Source organism: Cyclopterus lumpus, chromosome 7 (genome assembly GCF_009769545.1).
Source record: "Cyclopterus lumpus isolate fCycLum1 chromosome 7, fCycLum1.pri, whole genome shotgun sequence".
Taxonomy (NCBI): Eukaryota; Metazoa; Chordata; class Actinopteri; order Perciformes; family Cyclopteridae; genus Cyclopterus; species Cyclopterus lumpus.
The window spans coordinates 19,160,897-19,180,594 of NC_046972.1; the positions used below are offsets into that span (position 1 = coordinate 19,160,897).

The 19,698-nt window shown below is 42.1% G+C and overlaps 2 protein-coding genes across 5 annotated transcripts; one reads left to right on the forward strand and one right to left on the reverse strand.

The window, feature by feature from the left end:
* Positions 1-868: 868 nt before the first annotated feature.
* Positions 869-4,280, reverse strand: apex2 (APEX nuclease (apurinic/apyrimidinic endonuclease) 2). Its single transcript, XM_034536649.1, has 6 exons — positions 4,100-4,280; positions 3,906-3,989; positions 3,313-3,493; positions 2,863-3,006; positions 2,678-2,747; positions 869-2,124 (listed from the first exon to the last, which is right to left on the reverse strand). Exons 1-6 carry the CDS (start codon positions 4,212-4,214, stop codon positions 952-954), a joined length of 1,767 nt encoding a protein of 588 aa, XP_034392540.1. The 5' UTR covers positions 4,215-4,280; the 3' UTR covers positions 869-951.
* Positions 1,184-18,521, forward strand: zgc:162200 (uncharacterized protein LOC558638 homolog). 4 transcript variants are annotated; one of them, XM_034536648.1, is made up of 10 exons: positions 1,184-1,298; positions 5,824-6,149; positions 8,512-8,724; positions 8,903-9,055; positions 9,870-10,349; positions 11,148-12,023; positions 12,504-12,683; positions 13,432-13,583; positions 14,682-15,042; positions 16,108-18,521. In XM_034536648.1, the coding sequence occupies exons 2-10, from the start codon at positions 5,901-5,903 to the stop codon at positions 16,111-16,113; spliced, it is 2,670 nt and encodes an 889-aa protein (XP_034392539.1). In that variant the 5' UTR covers positions 1,184-1,298; positions 5,824-5,900; the 3' UTR covers positions 16,114-18,521. The 4 variants fall into 4 exon arrangements, with proteins under 4 accessions (XP_034392539.1, XP_034392535.1, XP_034392537.1 ...); XM_034536644.1 differs by lacking the exon at positions 1,184-1,298 and adding an exon at positions 4,201-4,301; XM_034536646.1 differs by lacking the exon at positions 1,184-1,298 and adding an exon at positions 4,542-4,760.
* The last annotated feature ends 1,177 nt before the right edge of the window (positions 18,522-19,698 follow it).

The window sequence follows — 19,698 nt, forward strand, 5'->3', positions numbered from 1 at the left end:
CCCCTGATCAGTAAATTATAGAAACACACCAGGGTCCAGGTGTGATGATCAAATATAGAATCGGTTATTTAAAAAAAAAACGGTCTTAGTTGACCGAATGCATTTGATGTGATGCAATCAAGGATATGAGAACAAGTATGACTGCAACTCAAGTCTTCTTTTCATCATTCATTCATCTGCCACTTAAGTCCACAATTAATTGATACATTATTTAGTCCGTAAAATGTCAGGAGAAAGTGGGAAATGCAAACTGCAATTTCCCAGTTCCCAAGGGTCTGTCTTCAAATTGATTATTGTGTGCAACAATCAGTCAAAATGAATTTTCAATGATATAGAACTGAATTCTTTTTCCATCAGACCTGGCTGTGTCTGATGCCTCCTGCCTGGTGAGCCGGCCTCCTGCCATGGCCCCTGCTGATGCGCCCCGCCGCCCCTCCTCCTCCTCCTCTCTACCTCCTTCTGTTTCATGGATTGTGGAGGTCTGTACACATGACATCTATTGCTTCTGTCCATCCGGGGAGAGGGATCCTCCTCTGTTGCTCTCCTGAAGGTTTCTTCCCTTTTTTCCCTGTCAAAGATTATTTTTGGGGAGTTTTTCCTGATCTGATTGGGGGGTCCTGGGACAGGGATGTCGTATGTGTACAGATTGTAAAGCCCTCTGAGGCAAATTTTTTATTTGTGATATTGGGCTATACAAAATAAACTGAATTGAATTGAATTTGAAAACCAGGAACCTGATTTATATTTAGCGGTTTTACTTGAAAATGAACTAATAAAACTAGTAAAGCCTTTTGATTGTTTCAGCTCTGAAAACAATAAAACCAAAAGTTATAGAACATTGTTTATTATTATTATTATTATCAGCAAAGAATGATAAGATATCCTTATTGTAGTCGAACAGTACTTGTTTGAACAAACAAGCACAAACATGTGGTGAATAAAGTAAACATGTCACTTCCCCTTTTCAACCCATGCAAAGAAATTACACCGAGCCTCGGGATTGGAGGCATGTCCCTGAGGGCGGGCACACACAAAGAACTGTTTGCCCACGTTTGGCCCCTCCTTTTTCACAGTACGAAGCACACAGGGTTCCCCGTGGACCTTACAGGAGGGCGGTGGGGGCGGTCCATGAAAAACAGACTTCCAAAACACTAAGGATGCCCCTTTCTTGGCTTCTGGGTGTCCCGCAGTGGGGTGTGGGGTTGAAGGCTTAGTCGCCACCTGTTTATGACTTTCCTCTGTGGTGTTGCTGGTGCACAGCTGTGGTGACCCATCGGAGACAAGCTCAGTATCTTCAGGTACGCTGTTTGTTACTGGTTGTGACTGGTAGTACTGGTTACGCTGCTTGTGACAAAAAGCTTTTTGGGAGTTTTGTGAGGAAGTTACTTCGTCCATGCGGAGTGTTTTTTCACAGTGCTTTACAGGGGCTTCAGTTGAGGGGACAGCATTTGTGAGTTTGGGTTTGAAAAAGGAGAGAAGGCTCCCCTTTGGGGTTAAAGAGTTTTTCACAGTCTTAGTCTTTTTCCCCTTCGGGACAACAGAGTCTGATGTTAATGACCGTTTTTTACCAGAGACGTTTCCAGCTCCGGAGGGGTTTAAATTCTCCCTCTTTTCGCCCTCTTCTTGAGATCCGGGTAATGCGTCCCTCTGCTCAGACAGAGTTGATTTTTGGTCCACTTTAACAAGGAAGCGGGAGAGTTTCTGCTGCCTGCCAGCAAACTCTGGCAGGAAGCGCGTACAGAGGGGAGGGGGCTTTGAGCTGGGCAGGAGGGAGCAGCTCAGGTGCCCCCACACAGGGCAGTGGTCCGACCCCTCCACCTCTGGCATGATGTCTGCTGCCACAAACTGCTCCTTGGCTAGGAGGCAGTCAGCGAATACGTAGTCGATGCGCGTGCCGTAGTTGGTCTGCCGTGCTCCGGTGAGAGTGCTCCAGCATGTGAAGGCGCCGGTTCGGGTTGGGTGGAAAAAGCGAAACGTATCCACAAATTTTCCGGTACGGATGGTCTCTGATGAAGTTACCGCTGATTCTTCATCGGGTTCCTGCTCTTTCATTTCCCCTTCTTCTGCGCCACTGTGCAAAAAGGCATTGAGCCATTTCCTCCCAGGGTCTTCCCCAAATTCATCCTGAGGAAAAACAAAAGGTAGAGAGTCATTATCATTATTATTAATAATAAGCATATACTGTGCATATTTGGCAGGAGCATATGCCTCCATTTTTATGTAATATATTATTATTTTGTATTAAAGGAGTAGTTTGACCTTTTAAACACGTAGACTTGCTTGAGACCAATACCTTTCTGATGTTTATTCAATAAATATGAAGCCATTAACAGGAGGTAGTTAGCTTAGCATAAAGAGCAAAAGCAGAGGGAAACAGCCAGCCAGTATGCACTGAAACTATTTTGTTTTTTCACTTCTGTTTTTGTGCAGATTACTTGAAATATGAGATTTAAAGCTGCTGGTGGGTAGATTTATTAAGCTTTGGTAGGAGCCATGTTAACTGTTAACTCCTGTTTCAGGTCTTTAATGCTAAACTAAGAGAATCTTCATATCTGCCATACAGATGTGAAAGTGGTATTAATCTCCTCCTACTCTGGGCAAGATATTGAAAAAGCAAGTTTCCAAAAACGAGACCAGCAAAAATATTCATACGACAGTATTTAAACTTTTAACTTACATTATCACTGGGGTCACAGTGGTCTATTTGCCGGTGAGATGTATTTACATCCCCTAAAACAATCACGTGGCTGAAAAATAGAACGGAACAACCATTCATTCAGAATTGTTGAAAGAGGCGAGGGAACACTCTCCAAAATATACACTTTCCAAAAAATAGGAAGTAAAAACAGTAGAAACTCTCACCTTCCATCTTTCAGTATAGCTTCAGCCCGACTCTGAAGCAACTTGTAGAACTGCAGTTTGAACTGCTTTCGCTCCGGCTTTTCTGGGTCAGCCCGAGGACAGTATACATTGATGACAGTAATAGTTTGCTCATTCTCCGAGCACCTGTGGGGGGAAAACAGTCAAAAGACACATGTGAGCCTATAATTTACAACTATTTTACTAGATGAATTACACATGCACTGGAATGCCCCTGTGGTCTTTATCAACAGTTATGTTTTCATCAATGACTTGACTTATTCTAGTTTAAAGGAAACTCTAAATTGATCTACAATTTAGATTCTAGTAAAGATTGCAAGTGATATTCCAGTGCACATTGCGAGTACCTGGACACAGAAAGCCAATACAGCAAATATAACATGCAAAAAACATGTTACAAGGAAACCTAAAAGTAGAATATATGTCCATTACATGATTCTGTGCTGTGTGATAACGGCTCGTCCTTCATTGTCTAAAAGCCGCAGCTCCTCGCTACAGAACTCCGTCTGGTCACCATAGCATCCGACAGCCCCTTCGTGGTTGGTCAACAGACCCGTAAGACCCTCCTCCGCAGCAGCTGGAGTGGCACTGTCTTTACAGTAAGTGGCAACCCCTGTGCATGTCAGGAATGAGAGGTGAATAAGGTGATAGAGTTTAGTGTGTGAGAACTGCAGCGACCTTAAAGCATGTGTGGCATTAATAACATGCATCGTCTATTGCTCTAATAAGTTAATTATGGGAATCTTTGAGCATCTTTCCTGGTTAAACTGAATATATAATTGGTTGGAAAGAAAGCTAATGATCATAATTATTAGAACAACAAAAATAGTAAGGATAATACATTGTATTTGTATAGCCCTTTAAAAAGGGTACTCAAGGCACTTCCCACGGTAAAAAACGAAACAATAGAAGCAATAACAATGTACACAACAGATATTACATAACAATAAGAAACAAAACAAAAACATACTTAACTAGCATTACAGGTTAAATCAGATTTAAATTAGTTATAAATGAGAATGCACCTGAATAGCCGCTGCGCCCTCGGCTGAAGCTGAAATAGGAGTTGTAGCCGTCAACGATGGCCGTTCTTTCATCAAGTAAGTCTCCTGTGGGTGGCACATTTGGGGTTTAACTTGCATTCCTCTGGAAACAGACTTCTGACTGTTACGCTAGGCTGCATGACAGCCTCCACGTGTTCCCCCCAAACAACACTTACTTGTCACCTTTGTTTCTTGGACGCAAATAATGTCCGCGCCCAGTGAATCAAGAGCCTTTTTAATGCCGCCTCCGAAAGTCCTGATGCCATTTATGTTCCAGGTGACGATCTTCATTGTGATTCAATGCTCTCTCACCGTTGTTTGACTGCGGACGCTGCAGCCAACATGAACACCCGGAAGTAAAAAGGAAGCAAAGAACAAGTACGAGCGGAAGTGAATTTCTTCACTAATCTTTCATTATTTCTCTCTGATTTCGTGTTTGTTGAATAAATAAAAAAAAGTTGTATTAATTAAATTAATGTTTAATTTTATTGTTCACGCCTGTATATACATCACAGGCTTTATACACCTTAATGTAAAAAAATAATTAATTAAAAAAAGACGTTAATGTTGGTGTAATGCATTGCGCCGTTGCCTAGCTAGAGGGGGTAATTGTGCTTTCACGTTTTTCGGCGCGCTTTTGACGCCAGACGACCTCACTGTGAAACCAGAGAACTGGGTGGGAGTAAGCGGAGCGGCTGTTCAGAAGCCCGTGCTGGTAACAACCGGCTTCTATCGCGATTAGCAACCGTCGCCGCTGGTAGTTCCCCGGAGGAAAAATAACCACAGTGGACTTTCGCCTGCGAGTGGTGAGCTCCATCTTTGAAACAAAACCAGAAGGTTAGTAGCTAGTTTGGCTAATGTTCGCGATATAGCGTTAGCCAATTAGCTCGTCTGACAGGATGCGACTGACGTTACCACAGTATCCGTGTGTGTCGGCTGCTCCCATAAGCCCATGTACAGTTACAAAACCAAGAAGTTAGCTAGTTAGCTAGCTGAATTATTCACATCGACTTTGCGTGTCGCATCGTGCTGTCGTTAGCTACCTGCATTGGGCTAAAACGACTCTAGGTTAGCTGGTTGTCGGGCCGGTGTCGTCTTCGTTTTTGTATCTCCCGACAGAATAGTATTCACCATCTCATTTTAGGTACCAGCTTACTTTGTAATCAAAGTTAGGTTGAACATGTGTGACAAAAAAAATATTAGCGTTAACCACATCCTTTAAAATGTATTCTCGGTGGATGCTACGAAGAAGAATTGAGGGCGAGGAGAGACAGATGCTTATGGGATGCATCATTTGGCACCAGGCATAGGCGGCTGGTGTTTCCATCTTCGGTCAAAAGGGAGGACATGAGGGAAGTATGCCCCACCCAGTTAGCAAGTGTGGTCAAAGTAACCGTAATCTATATATATTTATTCACGGTTAACGTTACTTTATGGAGATCACTTCAACCAGCTGTCATAACTATGTAGCTAACATTAGCTATCAGCTTATTCTAAAGAGAAGTCATAGTAACGTAGCTGATGTTTAATTGTACCAAACGTTTAACTGCGGTTTGAGCATTCATTGGTGCCACGCTTTCAATATCATGGGTTACTAAGTGTCCATTTAAAAAGGAGAAAATCATCACTGTGCTAGATATAGGTCCACATTGTAAATTACATCTGCCTAACGAGATATTTACAAACTGCAAAAGCAGGTAATTTATGGCTTGGATTTTGCTTTTTACGCTGACATTTTAGGAGTTTTCCCACTCAACCGATCCCCAAGTTAATTTTGCCCTATGCTGTTTGCTCAAATTGTTTCACAATATGAATTAATTCAAATGTAAATGTCCATCCCAACCATTGTTCTAAGAAGTTAACATCCGTAATCATCGTCTTTGTGTTTTGCCTTCTATAGTGTGGAGTAATGAGAGTGGGGGAGTGAAGGAGGCAGGTGTCCCAGTAGAACTTTGGCAAGTGGGAGGCCAAGCAAGAATGCTGGAGGCAGAGGCAGACCCAGCAGATACAGCTGTAGAGAGAGAAGAAATCGAGATGGGGAGCGGAGAATTGAAGACTGAGGTGGTACGGCTGACTCTGGAGCTCCAGGAGGCCACAGAGGAGAAGCTACAGGCAGCCCGCTATGGCCTGGTGGTGCTGGAGGAAAGTGCTGCTCTCAAGATGAAACACAGGCAGCTGGAAGAGGAGTATGAAACCCTCAAAGGGGAGCTTCAGCAGCTCAAAGAGGTAGGAACACCCAAGGCCTTCTCGTTATATTTAGACAATATTAAGCTTGTGAAGTTCTTCTTCTCCCCCCCCCCCAGCATTCCAAGTGTCAATTTCTGCCAGTAAAAATAAACACAATAATGGTTGAACACTTTTTGTATTTGAGAAATGCGCTAGCATTATTGCAAAATATATTAAACTAGGTGCAATGGAACAGTAACATCCCTTTTGCCTGCATTCTAATAAATTACCTGCAGTCATGTGATACTGATGGCTAAATGTAAATGCAGTCAAAATTGAAAGGTTATCTAGCTGTACTGCATCTGAGTAAAGCTTAAAGATAGATGTGTGCAATTTGAATGATGTAAAACGAAAGGCAAGTATATGACACTTCAAAATCATGAAAAAATAAGCAGTATTCTCTGCTTTTGAAATGCTGGTGGCATGTTCCTCGCCCAATCGCGTGTTAGGGTTAATTAAATGGTAAAATGCACTTATACCCAAATCCAACACTGTATTCAGTTGTCTTGCATGTACCACTAAAAGTTGAGGCCCACGTCTGATTGGTTTCTAAACACATGATATATGTTCAACAATCTAAAAATTAAACTCTTAACAGCTGAGGAGCTACTTTGCAGTCTAACGAGTAGTCCTATAAAGATACCATTATCTTTTTATTATGTGACATATGACTATGCCATGAACTTGATTGCTTATCCCTTTATTGCATTTGGGTAACTTCGTCAGTCTACCACCACAGTAAAAGTTATGTTACAGCTGGGACCTCATGTTATACTTTTAATGCAGAGTTTTGTGATCGCTTGCTGAGTCAGTTTTGCTCTAACATTTCTTCTGACGCTGATGGCATCAGATGGAGGACACTGTTAAGTGATTAGGACAACTTCAACAGCCCACATCCGGTGCTATTCATCTTACAATGATTTTTGATACTGCATTGCATTAAGGATTGAATTGGGTTAGCACCGAATATTTAAATAAAAAAAGATTAAACCAATATGTCAAAACTCAGATTACCATGCAATGCATCCTTTCACAGACACATTTTGACATGTCTCATTGTGCTTCCCAGTATTTTGTTGTAATTTTCTGTATGAGATGCTGATGCCCATGCTTGCCCATTTGGTAACTTTGTCACAAATGCACTGAATGGGCCATGAATGCATTTGTGAAACAGGCTTTTTAAAACTGGTTCATGTATAAAGTAGGTAATCCCATAAAATTAAATCCTGTCATGTGGGCAGATTTGTTCTATAAATGTTCCATCCACCTATTTGAATTGAGATATTAAAAATCCTGCTCACAAGCAGTTGGATATTGAGCAATTAATTTGTGCCAGAATAACATTACAACTGGTATTAAGCTCTTTATATCTTAAGGCACGTAGTGGTACAGAATTTCAGCAATTTTTGATAATCTGCATAAACCTCATATGTTGGCTGTTTACTTACCGTGGCTTTGTCAGGGTTTTAACAAAGAAGACTTGTGTTATGAATTAGCATCATTATTAGTGGTGCAACTGATCACATAACTCTCAGTTTCGGATTGGATCACAGATCAGATCAGCCCAAAAGGAAAATATATACAAAAAATAAATCTGTAAACCATAACAAATTTCGAATGTTATACTTTTTCTTTTAGTTATAGTCATCTATAGTGGGTTTTTTTTCTTCATAAAAACACATGTTAATGTGTTAAAAACATGAGTTTTTATGGCTTAAAAATAAATCTTGTCAATAGTAGTTTTAATGATTTATTATAAACTGCTTAAAGGTATAAAAAGGTAATAATTAATCTCTGTCTACTCTAATTTTCACTGAACAGAGCCTGAACGCGTCATTTCACCAAACCGTCGTCTGTGAGCGGTGCTGTTATCGTTAACCAGCTCTCCTGTCAACTTAAACACAGATTGGTTGTTTACAATGTAACTTTATCAGAGATCGGCAACTACAAAAGTAGAAATGTCGATGTCCTGATCGCATATTTTACTGAATATTGGCAGACAACAATCGTCAGTAAAACTTTATTTCCCCCTGTGATGGTTAACGTTAAACTGTGTAGTTAATCTGCTACTACTAATTATGGCAAGCTGTAAAGGAAGAAATGCCTGCTGATAGCATCACTTCGGCTAGATACAGATACAGTGTTGAAGCTGCTGTTCAGGTGTAGTGTCTTGTTACCATACCAACATGTATCCCTGTAATTGGGTTAAACATGATTGTTGTCAGTGAAGTCCTATTTCCCCTCCTTTGTTAAAGATGTCTACATTTCTTCCCTCGGTGAAAAGCACGGCATAAATGAATTTGTCTTTCAGCACTGCAAATGTTGTTCAATGTGTCCTTTAACCCTTTCTGTTTGTGTAAAGGCATTTTCAGATTCTGTGAGCAGCCAAAAGCGTGCAGCTGCTGATGGAGAGTGCCGGGAGGAGAACCTGCTACAGGAGACTGCCTCTAAGGAGGCTGCCATGGCAACCCGACTAGAGGAAGTCCAGGCAGAGCTTAAGCAAGCACGTCTTGCTCTGAGCAATGCCCATGCAGATATCGATAGGTTGGGGGTGGTCACCACCCAGCTAAAGAAGGTATAGTGGCTCACTTAGTATACCTGCACACTGGTGTTGTACTATATACTATCAGTTCCTGTCTTCTCATGATGCATATGATAGAACCCTGAATCCCTGGTGGATATATTGGCTCATTCCCAAGTAAATCTGCCATTTTAATGTTGAGCTTTGCACTGATTTGAGTTGTTTTCTTCAGGAGTGTGAGTGTCTGGAGGGCGAAAAGGGCCATCAGAGGGATGAGATGAAGGAATATAAAGTACGTGAGCTGCGCCAGTTGCAGGACAATGGCGAATTAGAAGAAGAAAACATATCTCTGCAAAAACAGGTGTCTGTGCTCAAGGAAAACCAGGTCAGTTAACACTCAAGCTACAACTTTACCAAATACATGTACGTTCTACCTGGCTGTAATTGGAAACTAATGGTTGTATGGATGAAGAATAAAAACTGTCGATATCCAGAATGGTAAAATAGAACATATCTGTAGAAATGTGCAATTAAGTGGAAATGAACATTGTGCCATAGTATTGCTTTTCTCCCCTATGTTATCCTTGTAGTGCACTACAATCCCCTTTCCTGCAACACATTTCTGTCACATTGCTGTTGCCAGTTTAGAAGAGACTAAACCAGCGAGTTGCTATTTCTGGAAAATGAAGTAGCTTCCACAACAGCTCTTGTCTTGATCCTTTGCTCGTATGGTCAGTGAATTCCCAGGTTGGCTGCTGCCCCCTTAGAGCCAGACATCACGTTCAGCGAAACATTTCTCTAGCAATACACAGGAAATAAATAGCTAATTATAGTTGTAAATAGCATTATAAGAACCAGGTTCCAGTAGAGCAATTTCTTTTGCAATGGCAAACTGAAAGCTTCCGATGTGATACTGTACGTTTATAGAATGTGTGTGTTAGTATTTACTGTTATTTTGTGTTATTGCAACATTAAAAATAATACTATAAATGCAAGTAAGGCGACTAAATGGAGATATAATTTATACTGGACAACAGTGGGAGGAACTCTACGTATCCATTTCCAAGAGAAACTTGAATTGACGGTCATCATCACTACTGGAGTTTCCACTTGAATGTGCATCTAATTGTGTTGGATAAAACAACATATAAAGACTTGTTTAAAAAAAAACAACCCTATGATTCTGCACCCTGTTTCAGGTTGAGTTTGAATCGATAAAGCTCGAGCTGACCCACAAGAACGAGGAGCGGGAGGAGCTGCGAGCTCAGATGGAGGAGGATGCAAGGCTGAGGGAGATAGCTGAGAGGCAGCTGGATGAGGCCCTGGAAGCCCTGAAGGAGGAGAGGGAGCAGAAAAACTGTCTGCGACGAGAACTCTCCGCCCTGACCCTTAACCCCTTCGATTCTATGGGGAACCTGGAGCTCCATTTGGAGCAGCTGGATGACAGCCAGGAGGGAGAGGACCAGGACAGTGGCATTAATAATGGTCCTGGGTCTGCTCCCAGTTCTGCTCACCCTCCTCACTTGGGGGGCTCCAAAAGTAATGGCCTCATCCAGCGCTACTCCACTCCACGCAGCAGTGACGTATTCCTGCGTGCTCCCGCCTCCGGGCTGGTGTCGGACCTGCTGAGTGAGCTGCACTTTTCAGACAGCCAGAAACTAAAACAGCAACTCTTACAGGTAGGCAACGGGACACCATTTATGTTTATCAAAATGGTTGAATTATGGCACTACAAAAAGATATAGGGGCAGTATTTACGTGTGTTATATTATTTGAATCAAGAGGAGATACAATGCCAAGATAAGTAATGTCATTTTGTGACAACTTAATATTAGCCAGGAATTCTTCTGTGATTCACCGAACTGCATTTATATTTAGATGAAAGTACCCGTTCTCGTCAGGCTGAGCAGTGAGGTTGTTATAGAGATTGGGTTGAGTGTCTAAGCTATTGATAGGGGATGTCTGCCACTTCCTGCTTTAAACCACATCCCTTGTATGTTGGTGAAGTTAGCCATTATATAGTGATAATAAAAAAAAAAAAGACACCTGATACCACTTTGCATCATGTACATCCCCAAGTGATTTTGTGAACCCCCACCGTATACAGTTTTCCTCACAAATATAGGGTACTTAAGAAAATTAAGGACTTCTTGAACCCCTCAGAGATATATATTATTCATGATGCATCTAAATGGGGCGAGGGGGGGGTTGGGTTTAGCAAGCTCCTACCCATCAGATGTTGGGTGTGGAGCTGAAAGGGGTCATCCACTGTTTTACATGAAAAATGCATCCACACTAAAGTTGGTGGGGGGAGAAATTTGTGTTAGAGGATTCCCTTTTGCTTTAAGGAAAACATATCGGTATTAGCCCTTTGGTGAAAAGCAATGGATGGGTGTTCAACTAATGAACAGTAGTAAATTAAGCAATTGTATATGCTCATACAAACATGTTCATCTTTTATTTTTGTGCGAGTCCAGGCTGAACGAGAGAAGTCCGGTCTAATGAGCAAGGTGGAGGAACTGCAGATGCAGCTGGTAATGTCCAAACAGGCATTCAGTCAGCAAGCAGACAAGCTTGGATCTCTCACGCAACAGCTGGAAGCTGTGCAGAGCAGCCAGCAGCACAACCACGAGGCAGGAGACAGGGGAGATGATGAGACGGAGAATGGAGAAGGTAGCAATGCAGTCTTTGACTACGAGGTCGACACCAAGAGCAAGGAGGTGCTGGAGGCGCGAATGCGTTCTGCCAGCGAAGAGCTTCTGACGCTACGAGATGAACTGTCTCAGGCGGGAGCTCGCTACAACACCCTGGAGCAAAGATACAAGCAGGAGAAGGATCGATGGCGGGCAGAGGCCCAGGATCTGGCTGACAAAATCCGTCAGTGCATCAAGTCCAGCAAGCAGGACCAAGAGCGCATCAGTGAGCTGGAGAAGGAGATTGGAGCCACGCGGAAAGTAGCCATTGATTCAGAAGGGCATTTGAGCGTCGCCCAGGAAGAGCTGCTGGCGTTCTCTGAGGAGCTGTCCAACCTCTATCACCACATTTGCGTGTGCAACAACCTGACGCCCAAGCGAGTCACCCTGGACTATTACCGTGATGGTGCCAGGGCGAGTTTGGCAGGAGGTAGTGCGCGGAGATCACACTACGTCCAGCAAAACTCCCAGAAGAAGCCGCGAGCCAATGACATGTTCGTCTCCAAAGCTTCCGTGTTGCAGTTCATGGGGGAGGTGGACAGTGCAGGAGCCAGCGGCGACTCTCCTAATTGCCCTGGATCGCCCACCCTGGATTTCAGGGACCCTTCAAACGTCTGCAACTTGGTAGCGGTCATCCGTTGCCAGATTAAACACCTCCGGGTAAGACTACGATGCTTATCACATACAGTTCGTCAGACATTTACTAGAATGCTACTCAACCAGTGCTTGATTGTTTGGGAATTTAAAGTTATAACAAGTGCAAATGATCTAAGGGGGTCAAAGTTGAGTGGTGGCTTTCTCCACAGTGAATCCCCTCGGAGACAGAAGTGTCTGGAACACTGGGAACTTGTGTTTTTATGTCGTGAAACACAGTTTGAAACGTATATAGTTGGTGTTTTACTTTTATTTCTGAAAATTAATTTCACAGATGAATAACAGTATTTTCAAGAAATCATATATACATTTTGCTCTACTTGGTTTTGGCTAATGTTGATAACGTTATTTGGATTAACTGTTTAAAAAAAGAAAGAAAAAAGTCCATCTACAAGACAAAGATGCTAACATTTTGACTGTTTACTTTATCAGTGAAACCAACTCATTTAACCCCCTTGATGAATGAATAACTCTGTATTTTCTCAGGTGGCAGTGGACCTCTGTCGTCAGAGGGGCGCGATGCCTTACTCGGGGTTCAGCAGCAGCGGAGAGTCGGAGCGGGATGCGGAAAGCCTAATGGAAGAAGTACTAAAACTCAAGTCCCTTCTCAGCACTAAGAGAGAACAGATTGCTACCCTCAGGACTGTCCTCAAGGCTAACAAACAGGTAGGTCACAGCGAGCACCGGCTCCACTACGGTGAAAACGGTTATAGTCTAGTAACGCACTGGAGGATAAATCAACCGGACCTGTCAGACTTTCACTATGTTTTAAAAAAAAAAAATGTATCCCATATTTGTCCATTTTGGTTGACCAAATCAGTTCCTTTGCAAGAAATACTGAGAACAGCTCTGTACAGAGAGATGTTTGTGATGTCTTTCTTTTTCTTGACAATATTCTTACTTATTCTTGATAAAGGCCTTACCAAAGAGAGCAGGTATTCACTATTAACCACACATAACCTTGACATAAGCTGTATGGTCGGTGTCTAGACATTCCCCTTGGGCTTACTTGGGTCTGCACCTTGAGTCGGATGTTGCACTCCTTAGAGGTTGAACTCTCCTCCCCCTCCCCGTTCCTGTTGCTCAAGCACCGCCTGACCTGCTTCTGTCATTCTCTTAGCTGTCACACTCCCTTTCTCACACACACACACACACACACACACACACACGCATACATACATACCTAAACACTCACAGTAATCTATTTTGCTGAGCTGTGCTCGCATACAGTAAAGAACCCTCTTAATTCTGGCACCCTGTTTGTTTCTCTGATGTAATCATGATTTATTTTATGCTTTTACACATGAAACGTTTTGTATTGTTGAATGCATTGAAGTCATAACAGCCCTACTAAAGGGGTATGATGGTGGTCTAGTCGTATATAATAGTGCAATCGTCTTGCCTGTCGATACAGACAGCAGAGTTGGCCCTGTCCAATTTGAAAACTAAGTACGAGACCGAGAAGAGCATGGTGTCCGAGACCATGATGAAGCTGAGGAACGAGCTCAAAGCCTTGAAGGAGGACGCCGCCACTTTCTCTTCACTGCGAGTCATGTTTGCCAGTCGGTAAGTGTTCCTTTTTTATGTCTGGGGAAAAAAAGGTAAGCATTATATGCAGCGGTGCTAAAAAAGAAAACTGTTTTATCCTTGTGCTTTGAAGTTCATTTTGGATATCGCGTTAATTAGCTCTGATTGTCTGAACTTGTTCCGCTTGTTGTGGCACGGCGTCAGTCATGTAATAAGCTTACCACGCTTATTACGTGGACAATCCACCGGTTCACGTGAAGATTATGAACCACATGCTCTGTGCGGATGGGGGAGGAGGCAAGAACAGATTTGTCCCATCAAGCCAGGTTACCTTAATGAAGGAGAAGCTTATGTCGGTGGGAGATGGGTGAGGGTGATTAATAGGGAGGGAAAGTGCTGTCAAGGGTTACACTTACAAAGCGCACTACTTCACTAATTACTCTTCACTCTCTAATCACTAACCCCTTCAGAGAATCTGTTTGCTTGGATAACTGAGTGTTTTTGTATTGGTTTGTGAGTAAAATAATGTTTTTATTTCCCTTTTTTACTTTTTCTGGTTTTGTAATGGCCAGTGGAAATGTTTTTACCTGGAGAGAACCTCTCCAGACAGTTATGAGCTGGCTTTTGATTATCCTTTAGAAGGATTGGGGAACAGATATAGTCTGTTCCAACAGGCTAAAGATTACACCTTAAAAGATCCTCTCGCTTATAACCAAGTTATGTGGTGCCATCATGTGGCTAGCAAGAGTGAATGCATTCTACAGTACATGATAACATTTTAAGAATGATATTCCAGTCAAATTATATTCTTGTCATCTACACATACGCCACTTTCTTTATTTTTTATCGTAGAGAATTCAATAGTTTTGTGATCCCAAAAATGTAACCTGTGTGAAGACATCACGTTTTTGTTTTGGTTAACTTGTTTTGGAAATCTAACGAGTCATTCATTAATACAAAAAGCCGCGAGATTAATCAATAATGAAAATAATCTTCAATTGCAGTCGTATAATGTTTGTGTCTGCCAGACCATAATTAATGTGAAGCATATGCGTTTTGTGTCCCTGCACTTGTGCACCAATTTGTTTATTGCCTGCCTGTGCATGTTGCATCTTTTCACTGTGTACAATCTCTCAGGTGTGACCAGTATGTCACCCAGTTGGATGAGATGCAGCGGCAGCTGGCAGCATCCGAGGATGAGAAGAGGACCCTGAATTCACTGCTGCGTATGGCCATACAGCAGAAACTGGCTCTTACTCAGCGTTTGGAGGACCTGGAGGCCCCCCTGTCTCCCCACAGCTTGAACAGCAGCCCACGCCGCTCCCGGGCCAAAGAGCTGGCCACCAAGTCGGGCCGGGCGGCGAGGAGCCCCCGGAGCAGTCCTGCTCGCCCCCCATTGAGAAGCAGTCCACGGGCCAGCCCTGTTCTCGGCGGCAGCGTTTCTGCATTGGCCACGCACCACCTGCGAGGTTTAACCCGAAGTCTCCACACAAGCCCTGTAAGAACCTCGCTCTCTCTTTGCTCTGACAGCCCCACCCAGACAAGCAGCCGGTCTCGCAGAGGCAAGGGTCTCCCCCGGGACGCCACCTTTATTAGAAGTCATAGTGTCAGTGATATCTTTAACACAGGGTTGAGTCCTGGCTACTCTCCAACGCGTAAAGGCTCCACCAGTTCTGTGAACAGTGAGTTAATGTTAAAAAAATCAGTCAGTGAGTCAAGAAAAGGTGTGTCGGGACGAAGAGCTTCAGTCCCTGTGCGTCAGGACACCTTCATTACAACTCGTGTTGTACCGGCCTCGTCCACCAGGCAAAAGTCCTGTCTAACCTCTTCTAAAGTCACGTGTGCGTATCCTAACACATCTGAAGCATGGGGTGAATGTGAACAAAAGCCTAATCTCAAACCACACTTAGATACTTCAGTAAGAAGAAAACAGTTGACCTGCAGGTCTGATTCTGTACAAGCAGCAGCCGCATGTCGCAACACATTTCAGTCACAAACACAGTTGAACGCTAACTCTTCGGGGGCCCTGGCAACCACATCCCTCCCTGGTCACAATGCAGCTGGTAAGAGCAGGCTGACTGGGGTCTGTAGAGAGTCCAGGCGCAGATCATCCACCTCCTCAAGTAGAACCACCGAGGAATTGCTCATTAACGTCGGTAGGAGCTCTGCTAACAAAGCTCAGGGCACACCTGCCAGGCCCCGGAGCTCACACTCTAAATCATCTCGCAGGCGATGAGATAAAGTAGCCAGCAGATTTATGCTCTATGCTAAACTACTTTTTTCAATGGCTATACATTGTTATAAAGATATATAAGCCATACAATGCTATTATATATTAAATAACCAATCTGTAGGACTATTACAAAATAAATTAAAAAATAATGCTATTGGAGTTAATATTTGCTTTTATACATCTCATGTAGCTGTTTGGAGAACCCAATTTGCTAATCCATTATATGTTGTATTGATCCATTATCCTTATTAATTACGTCATCCTTTTAACTTAATTTCTTTCTTTGAATTAATTATTATTATTTTTGTCTCTGTCACCCTGTCTCTGTAGCGCTGAAACACTCCTTCCATCACTCCAAACCCTCTCTTCTCCATAAGGACCTGTCTTCATGTTGACTCCCCGGCTCCCACCTCCTTTCCTGACTCGAGACATCCTGTCCATCCCAGATACGATGCAACATTTCCCAGTCTACTTACCAGAACCATGGATTTAAAAAAAACAAAAAAAACAAGTTTAAATAATGCTCTCATCCCGCCCACTTGGTTATCTCTGCTTGGATCGGAGAAACCTGCATGCAGCCTGGAGCAGGATGAAGAGACAAATGTGCTGCTCATCGCTCTGTGAAGTCATTGACCGCGTCTTGTCCCGAGTGGATCCAACTTTCTGGTCTTGTTTGAGGCTGCTGTGTGTTGTGGTGAACCAGTGACAGTATTTATTCCAGAATGAGGGATGTTTCATGTGCAGTATTTACGGTCCTCAGACTTTGAGTCAAGGATCTGATCTTTTGTAAGGCTCTATGTCTTTACACTCTTGCCTATAGTCTGGCATCCTGGTCAGACCGGTCTGGCATCTTGTAGTGTCTGTAAGCCATTAGATAACCTATGATAACTCTCCCAGGTAGTTGTTTTTGTAGAACAATGCAGCCGTAATAACATATTTGCTATCCCAAAATTAGAGAGCGTGCTACTGTCTTGAGGTTCCTTCCTTTCACTGGTGGTACAGTTAGATGCCCTTTTTTGTTTTGTCCTGTGACTGGCCGCTCCCTTTTTAATGAAGGTCAGCAAAAATGCTGTTTAATTGATGGAAATAAATCAGCCATAAGTTCACCACCTCAGGTCAAGCAGAGTAATCAGATTCATGATTTGGGAGATTCCTAATGAGCATCTTACTTTGCAAACTATGCAGACCAAGTCAGGCTGAAGCCGGTGCACATCCTGCTGTTCTTTAGAGTCGGGGTGGGTTTTGAAACTTTCCTTCACTTAAGTGCATAGAGGCTGGCTGCAGCTGCTTTACAACAGCCATTTAGCACATCTGGGCATTGCAAGCTTCCCATTGGCTAATGTAACGTCCCACTCGCATCACTTAAACATTCAAGTGGCTTGGTTTAGACAACTATCGTGTTGGGCCATGCTCATTTCTCTTGGCTACATAATCATAACAGTCCCCATTCAGCTTCAGCTTTTTCTCACTCCTTTGAACAACTAAGCAACGATACTCATGTTTTGTATTCCATCATTTAATGTCACCATGCTTCTGTCTGTCACCATAGCTGATGTTGTAATGAACTATTATCCCACAACACACTAGTTTTCGTCTCCTGAGGCTACAGCATCCGTTGCGTTCAGTTAGCAATGCTAATAATGCTAGCAGGCTGCTGTTGGAGCTTGTAGAAACAATTAACTGTTAATTAAAAAGCATTACACAGTGCTTTGCATCTAGTAGCATATTATGACTTAAAAGTAAGAGTAATTAAATTTCACGAAACAAAATAGTTTAAAGCGAGGCGTAACTCCAATGTGACGTTGCTTTGCTCTGAAGAGCTCCACGCGCGAAGAAAAGACACAAAGAAGAAGAAAAAGAACCTGCTGATTACCCAACATGGGTTGCTTATAGAGTAGTTTGATGCCAGGGCAGCAGCACAGATGTAAACATTGGCACTGTAACAACACCTGCCTCACTGAATGCAGTTAATATCTGAATTGACCTGCAGTAGACCAATCATGACCTTTTGAAGACAACATTTGGAAACGGCCGTTTAAAAAAAAAAAAAAAAACGAGAACCGAGTGCAAGAAAATGTTGATTCCCTTTTTTTGTTTTAAACTCAACTGTCCTGTGGTTTAGTAGAAGAGGCCACGACCTGCCGATTTGTTTTTGGTGCCTTGGTTTTGATTTGGTCTGTTTTTAGATTACATCACCTTTTAACACTGTAGCTGTGATTTTGACGGTATGATTTTGAAGGTATGTTTTATTTACTTTCCCATAAAGCAGTGTTAGCGCTGATTAAGGGGATATCTCATTTTGGTAAATATTTTCACTTTTTAGCTTGCATGCCTTAGGAACAGAAATGATTTCTGATGAGAACTCATTAGTTAGTAACTAATAAATAATGAATGCAGAAAATCAAGAACATAATGTCTGATTAACATTATAGAAAGAAGGTTAAATTTCTCGCTAAGAAGTGGAAATGCTTTAACATTATGTCATATTTCTTCGAAGGATGTAAATAGATTTCTTAATCTATTTAATTCACTGCAGATGTGTATAATTTAATTACCATTGTTGTATAATATTTTAACTGTATTTATGTGGTCTGCGTTCCGTGTCTGTAAATTGTAATAGAGGATGACGTGCACACCCCATAACACATCGGATGGTTCTCAACTCTTTGTGTGTGTGCAATATTTCCTTTCATTGACCTGTGAACCGCTTTTGTCATGAAGAATAAAAACGAGCCAACACTGTATGTTGATCATGTTTTTATTTTTTTAGTTCAAACACAATATTGGAATACTGCTTAAGTTTATAAGATGGGATCATACAGCAGGCCAATACCATTTTATGGTAAAGTTTTAAACCGAACACTCATAGCTTCACCTTTCTACCTCTCGGCGTCGACAACAAAACCAGCTTTCAAGAATCAAATACAAATCTGATTTCTCACCACATATAACATGATAATCAATTATGAAGATGGTTTGTGAATGCAGAAAGAAGAAGAATGTAAAACACTCAAACCGTTGTCCTTTCAGAGTGAACTAGCAGTACTTCTTACCAGTGAACACATCAGCTGCAGGCAATAACTTGGTCCTTTGAATGCATTATATTCCAAATATCAGAATTGATAGAGCTCTTCTCTATTGGGCTCAGACATCCTCCGTCATCGACTTGTTTCCACACCTTCCAGTTAACGACCGGTTCTGCTAAAGGTTTTATTCAAGGCCCTTCTCATTTATTTACAGCAAACGTGACTCCTGGCTCTCTTCGGTTTCTCAAGTATAAATATTTAGATGTCCACCGCTACTGAACTAAACATGGAAGTTTGAGCCAGACTAAATTTGGTAGATATTTGTGATACTCAAAGAAACTTCACACAAGGTAAAATGATCATATAAAACAACACACTAAAAATACACAACAGTTGAAAGCTACATCGCCTTGTTTTCTTATTATGTTATCTATTTCCATGTCATTAATTAATATTACTATAATTATTTATATTTATTAATCATTGTTTTTATTTGTATGAACAGGTGGGGGATATCTGTAATATTGTATGATTATATGAGCTGATAGTTGAATAATCTATAACATATCAAAAATACTCTTAGGAAATACAAATAAGACAATCTTTTAACGACATTTTGCAGGTTTTAAATACATAAGCAATATCAGGTTTTATGGCAAAGAAATCAATTGAACAACAATTTACTCAACTGACAACATGGCAGTATTTTCTACATAGTTATTTAACTTAAACTATGTTTTGAACATGATGGAAACCTCTATAAATATTGCGCTTACACCCGCCCTCTCTTGGGCCTCACCGTGAGTCTGCGGATCATTTCAACTGTAAAATGTAAACCTCCACACTTCTCCCCGACCTCTCGGGTTGTTTGGGACAGCTGCTGTCTGTCCAGGGT